The sequence below is a fragment of the Notamacropus eugenii genome, chromosome 1 (genome assembly GCF_028372415.1).
Source record: "Notamacropus eugenii isolate mMacEug1 chromosome 1, mMacEug1.pri_v2, whole genome shotgun sequence".
Taxonomy (NCBI): domain Eukaryota; kingdom Metazoa; phylum Chordata; class Mammalia; order Diprotodontia; family Macropodidae; genus Notamacropus; species Notamacropus eugenii.
Window position 1 is genome coordinate 603,517,466 of NC_092872.1, and position 15,958 is coordinate 603,533,423.

General features: G+C 35.7%; 1 protein-coding gene across 2 annotated transcripts in view; it reads right to left on the reverse strand.

Moving 5' to 3' along the window:
• Positions 1–15,958, reverse strand: part of MERTK (MER proto-oncogene, tyrosine kinase) — a 132,389-nt gene that overhangs the window by 36,857 nt on the left and 79,574 nt on the right. For both annotated transcript variants that reach the window (XM_072634677.1, XM_072634676.1), the window contains exons 7-8: positions 13,999–14,182; positions 5,801–5,952 (exon numbers count right to left, since the gene is read on the reverse strand). In XM_072634677.1, coding sequence (XP_072490778.1) covers positions 5,801–5,952; positions 13,999–14,182 — 336 coding nt within the window. The remainder of the gene's footprint in view (positions 1–5,800; positions 5,953–13,998; positions 14,183–15,958) is intronic.

The window sequence follows — 15,958 nt, forward strand, 5'->3', positions numbered from 1 at the left end:
TGAGGACTGAGGAAAACTATTAAATTTATCAATCAAAAGATCACTGAGAACTTTGGAGAGAGTGGTTTCAACTGAGTAATGAGGTTAGAAGTCAAACCAAAAAGAGTAGGAAAATGAACGTGAGGAGAGGAAGTTGAGGAAATAAGTGTGGATAACTTTTTCAAAGTATTTGGCTAAGAAAGGGAGGAGAAATACGATAGCTTGAGGGTAGGTTAGAGTCTAATGAAAATTTTTTAAAGATGGGAGATGCTTGGACATATTTGAAGTTAGTAAGAAAGAACTAAAATATTCGTAGCAGCACTTTTTGTGGTAGCAAAGCCCTGGACACAAAGTGGATGTCCGTAAATTAAGAAATATATAATAGCTCTACAATACAATAGCTATAAAGAATAGCTCTGACATATGAATGTAATGGAATTTTATTTTACCATGCGGAATTCAGAGAAGCACAGGAATATTTGTATGAATTGTTGGAGAGTAAAGCAAGTAGAACCAGAACAATATCTGTGAAGTCAATACATAGTACGATTGCAACAATGTTAATGAAAAGATTGTTAAAAGGAAGTCAAATGCTGAGTAACTATACAACCAGTAAGGGTTCTAGTGAACAAATAATTAAGGATATCTCCCTCCTGTGGCAGAGGGGGGGGGAATTTCTCGGGCAGAATGTTGTATACATTGTCAGAAGCAATCGTCATATTGGGTTTTTTGATAAACTGGGGTTTTTTGTCATAAGGAAAGGTTCAATTCCAAGGAGAGTGTGGTAATTTCTGATTTCAATGTGATTTTAAAAGCAAAAGTCATTAATAAAAATTATTTTAAGAAATAAAATTAATTAATTAAATAAAATTTAATTCCCCTCTGGATATCAGCTTTTATGCTCATCCTCTATCCCAATAGCAGAGAATTAATGACTAAAATCTTTTGGCTTTATGTGGTAATGAGTAAACACATAATTGATACTATATTCAAAATCTGGATTCATCATCATGGGAAAGCATCAGGAAGGGGATAATTAAGCAAATACTTCTATTCATGATCAGAACATTAATAATCAGACAATCCTCAGAATAATATAGAACCCACTTTCCTCAGGAAAAAAAATGTTTTGTGATATATATTGAGCCAGATGTTCCCTGGCAACTGAGACAAAGAATGGATAGATAACTGTTAGGACTGTTACCTGGTATACCTAGAAAATAGGCAAAATAAACTTCTTTTATACCTGACAATTAGAACCTATAAAATAAAGGGGTTACATTAGATTGTCTTTATGGTCTCTAGTATCTCCAAATTCTATCATTTTAGAAAAATAGATTATTACAGAATTTTGTCAAAAGGTAACTTTAGAAACTTGCATTCTGCCTTATTAGAACATAGGATTGTTCTAATCTAATTGTCCTAATCTAAAAGCCAAGAATGTGTACTATGGTAATATTCAGGATTCTCAAGTACTTGATTTACAATAAAACACATACTGCCACAGCCATATTTCCAGGTGTCAATTAAAATATTTTCCTTTTAATGTCAACTTCATGGAGAGCTCATTCATTTTCAATAAAAGAATCTTTTGATCCTAGTGGTATTTACCACACTCTGCAAAATAAAGGTACCATATTTCATCATGGCAAGGTAACAGTTCACTTATTATAGAAGTTGAAGTCCTTAAACTGGAACTAGGGAGGGAGTTAGAAAGAAGGTCTTTGAAATAGCTCACTAAAAATCGCTGTAGGAATGCCATGCATTTTTCTCTTGCCCTCTCACTTTGACCCCTATTTACATACATGCCTAGTGAGTTTAGTTCTTTGGTTTACCAGTCCACACCAAATCAGAAACTGCGGGAGGTGAGGGGAACGAGACTATTCGACATAGGTGTCAACAGCAGTGGCAGCCAGTGACAATATTGTAGAATACAAGTTATTACCTAGACTAGAGTAGGTATTTGATCCCTGATTATCAAAACTGATAAATATCTTAAATTAATTCCGTAAAGTGATTCAAGTTCTGAGAAAAACACAACTCATAGTACATTTAACAGAGTGAGTTAGGGTAGAGTTTAAATTTTTTTTTTCTTTTTAATATATATTTCTGGAGGTAATGGCGTACAATAACATATAGTTAGCTCTTAATGGAAACACCTTGTCCTGAGCAAGAAATATATGATCTCCACCATGTTATTATTTGTTTTGTTTTTTAAATAAATGCTTTTTGTTTTCACATAAGTTACCTCCTAATGTTGCTCTCTGTGTCCTTTTATCTTTTAATAAATAACCAGCACTATTAGGGAAAAAAGGCTTTTGCAGCAATAGGAGACATATTCTTAACTAACAAAGGCACAGAAGCAATTTCAAAAGATAAAATATGTAATTTTATGATACTAAATTGAAAGGTAACTGTACGAACAAAATGAAGGGATATAGGCTAAAAAGGGAAATAATTAAATGGGAGGAAAATCTTCATATTAAATTTCTTAGGTAAAGGTTTGATACTCAAGATATGCAGATTACTAAAAGATGTATATAAACCTAAAAGTCAATAGGGCAGGGGTGGGGGAAAGGAGAAAAGGGGGAAAAAAGAAATTTATATAATATATTTGTTGTATATTTGCACATGGTAGATGTGCAGTTTCATGTGCAACCTTTTTCAGTTGTTCTGTGTTATGGAAATGCTTATTTTGTTCCATGAATTGAAAAAAAATTTTTTTTAAACCAACAGATCAACAGTCATCACATGATAGGAACAAACAACTCTCAAAAGAATTGTAAATTATTAACAACCACATGAAAGAATGCTCAAATAACTAATGTTAAGAGAAATGCAAATCAAAGCAACGTTGAGGTTTCACCACATGCCCTGAAAATTGGCAAAGATAACAAAAGCTGGGAATAGTCTACGTTGGAGAGATTGTGGGAAGATAGGCGTAATAGTACATTGCTAGCAGAGTAAGCAACTTGGAATTCTGCCAACAAAGCTACTCAAATGTTTATATGCTTTGAGCAAGAGATTACACTGCTAAGTTTATAAACTCCATATAAATCAATATGCTTATTATAGTACTTTTTGTAGTAGCAAAGAACTGGAAACAAAGTAGATCCCCAGTGCTTGGGGAATGGCTAAATAAACTGTAGTATGTAAAGGTGATAGAATATTATTTTTGTGCTGTTAAGAAATGACAAATATAATGAACAGAGAGAAGCATACAAAGAATTACATAAGCTGGTGCAGGATGAAGTGAACAGAGCCAAGGGAACAATACACACAACTTCATCAATATAAACGGAAAGAACAAAATCCTCCAAACTATGAAATTAAATTGTTCAAAATTATAATCATCATCATAATAGCTGGTATTATATACTGCTTTAATAGCACTTTGTAATATTATCCGATTTTACCTTACAACAACCTTGGGAGATAGTTGTAATTATTATCCCCATTTTGCAGATGAGGAAACTGAGACAAACAGAGGTTAAGTAATTTGTGAAGGGTCTTACAGCTAATAAGTATCCAAGACTGGATTTGAACTCAGGTTTTCCTGATTCTAGGTCTAGTGCCATCTCCATTGTACCACTAAGGTGCCTAAAAAAATTACAAAGAACAAACATGGCCCCAAAGAAAAGATATGAGAAAACACCTGCTCTAATTCCTTTGCAGACACGGAAGGCACACAGGTGTGGAACATTGCATATACTTTCAGATTTTTTTTGATAGAATGATTTTTTCTCTTCTTCCTCTTTTTCTTTAAAAAAAATTCTTTTTTAAATGGATGCTTCTCTGAGGAGGAATATGGGGGAAATACTGGGAGAAATTTAAGGAATATAAAGAAAAAACAATCTTTAAAGAAGATCTATAAAGATGTTTATAGTGCTTCAGTTTTGACAGCTACCCTCTCTCTCAAACCTTCTGATATATTTTCTACCTATAGTCTGTGAAAAAGTTTCATAGGCAACATGAACAGCCTGTCAAGTTACCAGAAGCAGGGAGGCAAAGCATTTGTGCATCCCAGAATGTAAAGTAACTCTCAAGTCAATTTATAAGAAAGGACTTGGGAAATAAGTCATGAATTTCAGACATTACACAATGGCTCAAAGTGCAAAAAAGTCACAAGGCAACAGAAAATTTTCCCAGTTTCGTTGTGTCTGAACCATATAGGGCTGAAAAGAGGAAATGAAAATGTAATCTTGTGTTTTAAGGAAAAAAACATGAATCATTTAATATAGCCAATATCTTCAAATGCTTTTTTCTCCACATTAAAAAATAAATATTTTGGAGATAGCACAAATAAATGGGATATGCACAATTATGCTAATGAAATAGATACTTATGAAAGAAACAATTTGCCATCTATCGATGGAGAGGGCTTGTTGTTTTGGTGTCAGTGTCCAAGCCTTCAGTTCATGGCATTATTCCATAAATTTGAAGCCTTATGACATACTGCCTACTTTCAGAAAGACCTAAGGTCCTGTTAAAGATTATAGTAGTTCATATCACCGCCAAACCAGGAGGTCAAAGGGACTCAGAACCCAAAACATATAATTGAGATAATAGCTCCAGATATTGTCAAACAACTTATTTTCTCTTTCCCATAATCTCACAATAGTACCTTAGCCATTTGATCCTCACAGCAACTTCATAGTGCTGGTAGGTTAATATTATTCTCATTTCACAGGTAAGGAAACTAATTTTATAATTATATTAATAACTAACATCTATATAGCACCTTAGAGTTTGCTAAGTGTTTTACAAATGTTATCTCATTTCATTCTCACAACAACCGTGGGATGCGGGTACTGCTATTATCCCCATTTTTCAATGACTTACCAAGGATCACAAAGCTAGGATATATCAGAGGCAGGATGTGAACTCGGCTCTTCCTAACTCCAAGTCTAGTACTCTAACCATTGCATCACCTAGCCGCCGAACTACATTTGTTTACGTAGCCCTTTAAAAATTTAAAGCACTTTATAAACATCTCTTTTGAGCCTTACAACTTGTTGAAAGACAAGTAATAAAGGTAATATTATCCTCATCTTACATATAAAGAAACTGAGGCCCAAAGGCCCATTCTACTCAGTATTTCATGTCTAACATTCTTGCCAAGGGAAGTTTTGTAGTAGAGTTGAAACAAGTTAATTACCTTCCATGATGTTGTTTTCTAATCTTGAGAATGTAACCATATATGTAGGTCTGTAAAATTAATATACCTTAAAGTTTGCAAAGTAATTTATATATGTTCAAGTGAAATAAAATGTTAAAAAATTATAGCCCATAAAAGTTAAAAGCACCCTCCAAATGTAGGAGACAGTGATTGTCCACATACTCTTAGAAGGCAACTACAAATTTATTCATTCTTTATATGCCTCCTATCTGAATGACTGCAATAGACTCCCAATCAGTTTCCCCACTTCCAGAATCTTCCTATCTCTTATCTGTACTACACACAGATGCCAAACTGATGTTCCTAAAACACAGATTGGATCATGTTAAACCCTAATCTAATCAATGTAATAAAAAGTTTCAGTGGCTTCTTATTGCCCATAGGATAAGCTACAGAATCCTCAGCCTAGCATTTATAGGTCTATAAAATATGACACACCTATTTTTCCATCTTTTTTTTATGCCACTCTCCTTTACAGAGAAGGCATGTATGCTTTGCTGAACTGAATTGAGGAGAACAAACCAAGTCTATTCACAGACAGAAAATGGTCGAGAAACTGCTTAACTATGACCATCATGAAAAGGCTAAAAGAGCAAGTCAAAAAGGGCAAAAAGGAGTTTATATTTTTCAGTATAGACTTACAGATGACTCCACATCCTGCCACACGTACGATATCATATAACCCATCAGTTCACCATCCTGGCGCTTAAGTGGAGGTTTTTCCCATCTTACTTCTAAATTATTACTGGATCTATTCAGAAATACTGTAACATTCAGAGGTGATGCTGATGGAGCTGTAAAAGAAACAAACAAACAAACAAAAACTGAAACATTAAAAAGAAATTTGGTAACTGACTACCTATCAATAAGCATTTATTAAGCACCTACTATGTACCAATCATCATGTTAAATCCTCAGTCACAGAATCATAGATTAAGAGATCTTGAAGGACAAATAGTATAATTCCCTCATATAACACATGAGGAAACAGAGGTCCACAGAGGTCAATGTCAAAAAGTAAACATCAGAGACAAAACCTGCATGGGAGTTCTCTGACTCCAGAGCCAACGTGCCTTCCACTGCACCCCAGGAAAAAAAGTGACAGCCTCTGAGCTTACATCCTGTTAAGGGGAACACATTTACATGTCAACTACAGTCTGTGTAGACGGTGTAGACTATACAAATTATTACTGTAATTTTATGAGGAAATAGAAGACAGTTTAACCACCATGTCTGGAGATTTATTTGATGACCAAAAGGACTAACAAAGCTTCTTTCCTAAAAAACTGAGTAAGTTTATTGTCCACCAGAAAAAGTTTTAAGACATATTTTGTGAGAAAACTTGAGTTTAACTCATTCCATGAAGACAGTATCCTGAACAAAATCTTTCAAAGACGTTGACTGTTCTCCTGAGTAAGCTGAATGGTGCTACTATGTTTCCAGTTTTGAAGAGAAATAAACATTTTTAGTTAGTGATTAGAGGTACCTCTGGATGTACTCTTTCTCATCACGATATAATGTTGAAATATTTAACTATTTTTCTGTATTGCTTCTTATACCGTTAACAAATTGTACAGCCAACAAGGCTGACTTAGCCTATAAGAAAAGGAAGAGAAGGAGGGGGGCATAGGGAGAGAGAGGAAAAGGAAGAAGGAAAAGGAAAGGAAGAGGGAGAGAGAAACAGAGAGATGGGAAAAAAAAGAGAGGGACAGAGGGAGGGAGGAATGGAGAGAGAAGTTATGGTTTCTCTAGTTTATTTTATAAATTGTGGTGGGGGTTCACCATTAATTAGAGAGAGATTTTGCATGTCTACTAATTTATGAGAAAATATTAGAACATATCCTTTGATTATCTTAGAACTTGGGTAGAAAATTAATAAGGTTATTAACAAGTCAAGAAGCAAGCAAAATGAAGAAAGAAGGGACTGATGTGGTTGTCAACTTGTATAATAATACACTGCACAGCACACCTGGGTTGGGTATGTAGTGTATAAGAGTACATCACTGTCACTTAAAACTTGTTACATGCTCATGTAGGTAGATGCTATGTACACAAAGACACACATATATATATATGTATGTTTGTGTGTATGTGTGTGTATAGTTACAAAATAAATATTAAGGTAGTATTTTTGGAGGAGAGGAGTGAGGAAATACCAGTAGTTTAGGGAAAGTACTCCACCTAAGCCTTGAAGAGGGCTAAGGATTCTGAGAGGTGAAAATAAGAAGAGATTACATTGCAGGTATGGGAGAGAGTCTTTACAAAGGTAAAGTGATAGAAGATTGAATCGTGATCAACAAGGAGGTTAGTTTGACTGGGCTGCAGAGGCCGTGAAAGACAACAGCATTTAATAAACCCAGAAAAATAAATTGGAGCCAGATGTTGGAATGCTTTAAATGCCAAACAGGAGTTTACATTTGACCCTAAGGATAATGGAGCCTCCTGAGTCAGGAAGTAATAGTCAGATTTGTGCTTCAGTATGACCTTGGCAGTTGTGAGGAGTATGGACTGGAGTGGGAGGAGAGATTTTGGAGTAAGGGAGACCAAGGAAGAAATCAGTATCTCAGTTATCAAGATACATGGACTCAACAAAAAAAAATTAAAAACAACTATTTCTTTTTAATTAACCTTCACTAAATTAGCCCACACAAAGTTTTTAATTTCACTTTATTTCTAATTAAAAGGTACTTCACACTGAGAGTTATTGAAGAGGAGAAAAGAAATGTGTACAGCAGACATAAACAAACTGTGGCATGTTACCAATGATGACCACAGTGTGAGAAACAGCAGAAAAGAAACCCTCAAGAACATGTTTGACTAGGACAGGAAAGTCAACATTTATGTAATGAGGATTAGGGGTAGTACAGATGGATGGATGGCTCAAATGGCAGGCTGTGGAAAAGCTTTTTTTAGGTACAGGTTGGACTAGACGATCTCTAAGATATTTTCCAACTCTGAGATGCCTTGACTTAATTAAGTTGTAGGCCTAATGGAATAGGAATCTTGCGGTGATATTCCCAAACTATTATTTTAAAAAACCCAAAGAAAGCCTTCAGCATATTGGTTGATCCTTCATGGGGAATTTGTAGAAAGACATGAATGGAAAAGAATAATAATAAGTAACAGTTATATAATGCTTTAAGATTTGCAAAGCACTTTACATGTTAAATCATTTTTTCTTCACAACAACCCTGAGAGTAAGATGCTATTATTATCTCCCTTTTATAAATAAGAAAACTGAGGTTGAGAGAGGTTAAGTGGCTTGCCCAGGGTCAAACAGCTAGTTAATGATCAAGGCAGGATTTGATCTCAGGTCTTTTGAGTACTTTATCCACTGTCACTTACTTGCCTCTATACACTATGAAAAGTCATGGATAGGTTGTGATCTGTACTGGTAGAAGTATCCATACTTGTGAGATCATGGATCCATCCTATCCAAGTGGGGAAATAAGGAAATCTACCCAGGTGCTTTTCTGAAACTGTTCCAACTTAAGATGATTGTAAATCTCTGCACCAGAAAAAAAATGAACCTGGACAAAGAATAAACATTTGTGAATGGATTTCTTATGGGGCTATTAATAATGGCTCCTCGATACACATTCATCCAGAGATGCCAATGATAAAATATTGCATCCCTTGTCAGAAGCCTAAAGTCTTTTGATGCATTTTGGTAACTGTGATATTCAAATGTCCATATTAAGTAGTGCTGCATCAGCACTGAATAACAAATAAGACTGCTGGAAAACAAGACTAAATTAGTTTTAGGGGAACATATCTCTTAAATGTATTCAATACTCCCCTATATTACAAACAAGAAAACTGAGACCCAGGGAAATTAAGAGACCTGACCAAAAGCACATAGGTAATAAGTAGCAATTCCTAGATTCAAAACTGAATCTTATGACTAAAGAGTCCAACACTCTTGTCACACTATGCTCTTTCCTAACACACACACACACACACACACACACACATACACACACACACACACACACACACACAGAGAAAGAGAAAGAGAGAGAGACAGAGACAGAGACAGAGAAGAAGACAGACAGTGAGAGAGACTGTGACTGAGGCTAATTATAAAGGAGTTTGAAATTATCTCAAGAAGAAAATGCAATTTCAAACATAGTGGACACACCTCAGGGCTAGAAAGAAGCTCATGGTAACAGAAAAGAAAAGGAAGTATGTTACATTAAGTTGAAAAGAAAACTAGAGTTGGGGATGTCTCATGGAAACCTCGAAAGCATAACAAATTTCTAGCTAGTGAGTCAGTGATCAAAGATAACTGCTTAGTGGAGACACAGTTTAATAAAAAACATCTTTAAGTAACTGATTTGAAATAGAAGTGAATCTGGTCCATATAATAGCATTATACAGTTTTAATCTAGTAATTATTTGAGGGTGGCTCTGGACCTATGGTTCATTACTTTGGAGAACTCCCAGCGTAGACTTTTCTTCCACAGATAAAGAACAAGAGCTCACCTATAACTTATAGTCTTTGAGATTTGCCTAGAGTTCTGAGAGGTTAATGATTTGTCTGTGACCACACAGCTAGTATGTGTAAGAGTAATGTTCTTTGCCTTTTTTGTGTCATACAGTGCTTTAGCATCCTAGTGAAGCTAAGGACCCTTCTCAAAATAATGTATCTAAAGTATGAAATAGTACTAAATAAAATAAAATATGAAAAAATTTTAAAGTATAATATAAAGAACATAGGATTACAAAAGAAACCAATTATATCGAAATACAGTTAGGTGGTACAGTGGATAGAGCACTGACCCTGAAGTCAGAAGGACCTGAGTTCAAATTCAGCCTCAGATACTTACTAGCTATGTGACCCTGGGCAAGTTACTTAATCCCAACTTCCTTTAAATAAAGAGAAATATAGTTATCAAAAATTTTTTTTTAAAAAAAATAACTTCACAGACCCCCATGTTAAGAACCCCTCTTATAAAAGAGAACTAGAACCTTGGTTTTCTGGGCACCAAGGGCAGCAATGTATCACTATTCCATACCGTCTTCTCTATTCTCTTCTATTTCAGATCTGTTCTTCTAATTAATCGAGATTCTCCCTGAATCAAAGGTGCAAGGTGAGGGTAAGCAAGTTTCATCATGTGACCAATAAAGAATTATTCTGGATCAGAGATGTAAAAGTTGTCATTAGAGATTTTTATGACTGGGAAAAAAAAGATGGCTGGTCACAAAGCAAGAGTGAATGGAAACCAAAGAGTAGCCCTTAGGTATCTCACAAGAGATCTAGAGGAAGCTCCTATCACAGTGGACAGATCTCCCATGGCAGATTTCTAAGAGTATCATCCAGGCATGAAATGGGGACAATCTTCACAGAGTACCCACATTGATGTCATTGTACGCAACAAAGTATTGAATTATTATTGTTATCAGTCTTACAATATTCTTTTTCATTTAGCTCACATTTGCTATACACTGTTTAGTGTTCCTGATGTACAAATAGTTTGACTTTTTATTTTAAAATTAAAAATTCTCTTTCTAACATATGTTGTCTACAAGCCTGGGTCACAGGGATTCTTAAATATCTAACGAGGGATGGGGAACCTACAGCCACATGTGGCCCTTTAGATCCTCGGGTGAGGCCTTTTGACTGAGTCCAAATCTTACAGAACAAATCCTTTAATTAAGGGGATTTGTTCTATGGAGTTTGGATTCAGTCAAAGGGCCATACTTGAGGACCTAGAGGGCCACATGTGGTCTTGAGGCCACAGGTTCCCCACTCCTGGTCTAAGCTGTTCCCTCATATATACTTAAACACTGGACACCTGTATGCACCTTACATCAGCAAAACCTTTAAGCTTAAGTAAAATTTTTGGTTAAAACCTTTAAAGGACTAATTAAGAATTACTTCAGAACCTTAAGAAAAAATAATTATCCATCATTACAATGTGTTTTATACATGAAGAAGATTGTTTTGATGTATAGAGGGGGATTCTAATCTAAAGCATTTCCATATTGGAAATAAGGATTGTTATGTTCTTATATTAAAAAAGTATTTAAAAATACCATTGAAAAACTCAAGTTTTTCATAAACTGACTCTGGGAAATTGGTTACAGCACTTTAAGAAAAGAGAGAGCAAGAGAATGAGTGAGAACAACTTGCTCTGTGCAAGGCAGCATGGTACAGTGAATAGGGACTGGCCTAGGAACCAGGAAGATCTGGGTTTAAGCCTTGCCTCCGACACATACTAAGTGACCATAAGCTGGACACTTAACCTTTTGGTTCCTTGGGAACTTTTGGAGATTATAGATTATCGATGAGTGGTCACTAGGTGAGGAACTGAGAATTCCCTGCATCAGTGAAATAACAAGAGATCAGGACCTCTGCCCATCAACCAGATAAAGAACAACAAACTACTTGCTATATGATTTTGGTACAAATAGCAACCTCTGTTTCCTCATATATGAAATTCCGGATTTGGACTAGATATTCTCCAAAGGCCCTTTAAGTTCCAACTCCTACTGCCAATCCATTACCCTAAAACTTTCAATAGCTTCCTAGTGTTTCTGGGCTAAAATGCAAACTCTTTATCCTGGCATTTAAGACCCTTTACAGTTTGGCTCCTGTCTAGCTTTTCAACCTTAGATGATATCCCATTCCATACTCAAACACTCAATGTTCTAGCCAAAGCAATTCTATCCGTCCACCTTCCAACTCTATGCATTCATGTCAAGAGCCCATAGCAATTTGCCATCTGGGTAGAGGTGGATCTCAAAGACCAGAAATAATCGAAACATGACCTATAGTTAGATTAGGAATCTGGATAGGACCTATGAAAATTTCTTGAAAAGAATCTCAAATATACATACTCCCTTCTTGGAGAGGAGGCACAGACAATGGCCAAAATCTCCTGATTACATTGTGCAACTAAATTCCTGACATCCCCATTTGGCTTCGTGCTTAGTTATTATTATTTTGTGTGTTTGTGGTCACTTTCCTACAGTATTTTGCAAAACATAAATATTTTTAAAAGTTCATGCTTGGATTTGAGAACAATTCCAGGGATGGTTTGCCCAATAAGCTCCTACTAACTTCAAAACAAAATTCTTACAAATTCTTCTATGATTCAGGCAATTCAACAAACGTTTGTAAAGAGCCTAGTGTATGTAACAATAATTTTTAGGAAGGGTTGTATAAAACCAAATTCTTTACATCGACCCTAAACCTTCCTTGGGCTAATCTGTAATTGTGCAGCTCCAACATGATCGACTAGTAACACATTTCTATCAGCTTCTACCAATTCCACTATCTTATACAGTTTATTGAAAAATAGATGGTCTTCACCACCATCTCAACTTATTCCATAGTCTACAGAAATTGAGGGAAAGGAGGAGATACTATTCAAAAGTGAACAAATTCTCCATCACCAAAAGATGACATTTCTGGGTGATGCCAAACCCCAAAATTATTTAAACTCTCCCTAACCTGTGACAGCAAATTCTAGAAAAAGTGCAACAATGAAAAAAGGCTCAAATACTATGAGATTAGAAACCTCCTGACATGTTCTTTCTCAAGAGCAATTATATAACCTTCTCATGCTTTCACAAGTTTAAACCATCATTTTAAAAAATCTACTAGATTCACAACTAAAATAAACATCTGATGCCACCTTTATGACATATCTTTTCAGATTGCCACTAGTTGTTGGTACTAAAAAGTAGGCACCCTGGACCTCTATTCTGACTTTGTACTAAACTCTTTTCCAACCTTCCCTCAAACTAGGAAGTCTAAAATTCCCAGAAAAGTTCATAATCACTTCTGCTAAAACACTTACTGTCTCCCAAGGTTTCGGGTTAACTTAGAGATGGAGGGGCTATATTCCTACTACCCACTAGTTTATCTCTTGAGCTCTTACTAGTGGGCTTCTCATTTACACAAAATCAGTCATGATGATATTGTTTCCTCTTAAACATAAAACATTTGAGAAGATAAAAGAAGTAAAAATCAAAACATTATTGGGTCATGCTCTCCCACCAGTACAGGTAGTGTCTATGGGGTAGAAACCTAGCCAAGAGGCCCATGCATGGGGAAACCTATATGCGCAGGGCAAGTCATAAGTCTGGACTTCAGACCTTAATGCCCTTGGTAATTTTAAAAACAGACTGTATGACATGAAGCTGATTGTCTGCTAGCTGGTTCTCTTCTTGTCCTCACCACTTCTCTTGTACTAATGAAACCATGTCAAACTCTTTTTACTCAAAGCCCCTATTAACAAGGTACTGAGAAAAAGTGCTACACTCTTTCGGTGACAAAGCATTCCCTTATTCTGGAGAAATGCTAAATGCATTAGATATGCAAATAGCAGGCAACTCTCAGGTATAGAGCAGTTGCTGAGCTGCATAACTGGGGAAAGTTTCTTTCCACATGGGGAGTTTTCTACCCTGATGAAAGCACAGGATTAGACCAAGAGAAAAAAAAAAGCTCCATGGCCACACATTATAAACCCTCTTCCCAGCTGGCTGTTTAAAAAATATGTGTCACTGTTCATAATGGGGCTGAAGTGAGATAATGTGATAGAGTCAGCATAAATCCATCTCCATTTACAGAAAATCAAATCAAGAGTGTATGCCTGACCCATGGTGCATCAAGAATGAAATCTTTGTACAAGCATTACAACTTACACACAGAAAATACTATTATTCAAAAAAGCCCTAGTGAATATAGGAGGTAAATATCCGCCATCTCATCTCCATACCTCCAAAAGTAAAGACAAAAACAAAGGTTTTTCTTTCAGATTGAATTGCTATTAATGCGATTCTGCATAATGGTTGACTAGGCTATTTTCTTTACGTCCACTGTTAATTACCTCCTTCAGTTGTACTGGCCGGAATCCAGGAGCTCACTGGAGACCAGCCTACTTCATTCATGCAGGAAACACCAATGTTATAATTAGCCAAAGCTTGCAGCTGCTGAACTTGATACAGATGAGGTGACGCAGAAGTATTAAAGATCATGACTGATACATTAGTCAATGGATTGACTTCCTTGACCTAAATGAAAAACAAAAATTCAGACTAACATTAGCAAGTTATCTGGAATTTTATCTTTGATGAGCTATGTAAATAGAGCTGGCACATCTTTCCCTTCCTCTCCTCTGTAATGAGGGACCTGTTTTCCTTTAGGGCACATACCTTATCTCTACGAATGTGAGTCACTCATATTGACTGAATCTGCCTGATACATAGGAGGGAAATGCTCTGACAGTGGTAGATGATAGGGAAAGGAAGGCAGCTTAAATGATAGTTGTGATACATGGAAAAATGAGTGGGTTATTTTCCTTCCCCTTCTAATTAATGCCTTTATTATTTTACTATTCTTCTATGTTGACAGATGTGACCCTTGAATTCAACAGAGCTTGGTGTTTTTTTTGTTTGTTTGTTTTGCACAATACCCCTGTATCAAACTTTTGAGAAAATATGCACAGGATGGGCAGGTACTGATGGGTTGAAATTTGCACTGATGAAGGGAACTCCCAAATCTATGCAATCACACATCTATGAGCACTTAAGATAGTATTTTCTGTAAGTAATACAGTCCTGTTATATGTAAAGATGTTATTATTTATTGCAGACCAAGAGGAATATTGAACTGGTAAAAGAATGAATGAGAGCAAAAAAAGTGAAAGGGAAAAAATATGTTGATGAAGAAGAGGCAGCATCACACACTGTGGATCAAGAGGTAGCTGACCTTCGAGTAAGGGAGACCTGTATTCAAGTCCTTCATTTGGCATATACTGGCTGTGTGACTGGACAAGTCACTCCATAAGGATTGTAATTTATAAAACAAATGAAGATCTGTATTGATAGAGGGGATTCTCTAAGGCAAAGAGGGATTATTGTCCCTGCTTCACAGGTGAGGAAATTGAAGTTAAGAAAGGTTAGAAAATGGCTAAGCCCAAGCATTTTAATTCTCAGGCTGGTACTCTTTCCAAGTTGTACTAATTATCAATAAAATGAGAGCATGGATTATTTTTCTTAGGTTGGGGCAGCTATGAGTGTCACAGGACTGAAGTCAAAGAGATAGGGAGGTTTTATACATATATGTGAATTAATGAGAATATTAAAACATAAAATTAGTCCATGTATAATTGTTATTATACACAATACATAATTAATCATGTATATAAAATTAATAAGCTATATACATACATGTGTGTATATATAAATACATTTTACTCAGCAAAATTCCTACTTGGACTATACACTAAAGAGATCAATTAAAGAGAAAAAAGACTTATATGTAAAAATATTTATTGCAGTTCTTTTTGTAATAGCTAAAAGTTGGAAACTAAAGGACTGTCTTTCTATGGGGGAATAGCTAAAGAAATTATGAAATTATATAAATATAATGGAATAGTGTACCATAAGAAATGATGAAATAGACAGTTTCAAAGGAAACTGAGAAGACCTATATAAAATGATGCAGAATGAACTAAACAGAGTCAGGAAAATAATTTGTACATTGTGGTTGTTTGGTAATTCAGTTGTGTCTGACTCTTCATGACCCCGTGACCATATTGTCCATCAGGTTTTCTTGGCAAAGATACTGGAGTGGTTTGCCACTTCCTGGTCCAGTAGGATAAGGCAAACAGAGGCTAAGTGAATTGCCCAGGGTCACACAGCTAGTAAGTTCGTGAGACTGGATTTGAACTCAGGTCTTCCTGACTCTAGGCCCAGCACTCTATCCACTGAGCAACCTTGCTGCCTCCTAATCTGTACATTAACAACCTTATAAAAATATTTTGAAAAACTTAAAAATTCTTATCA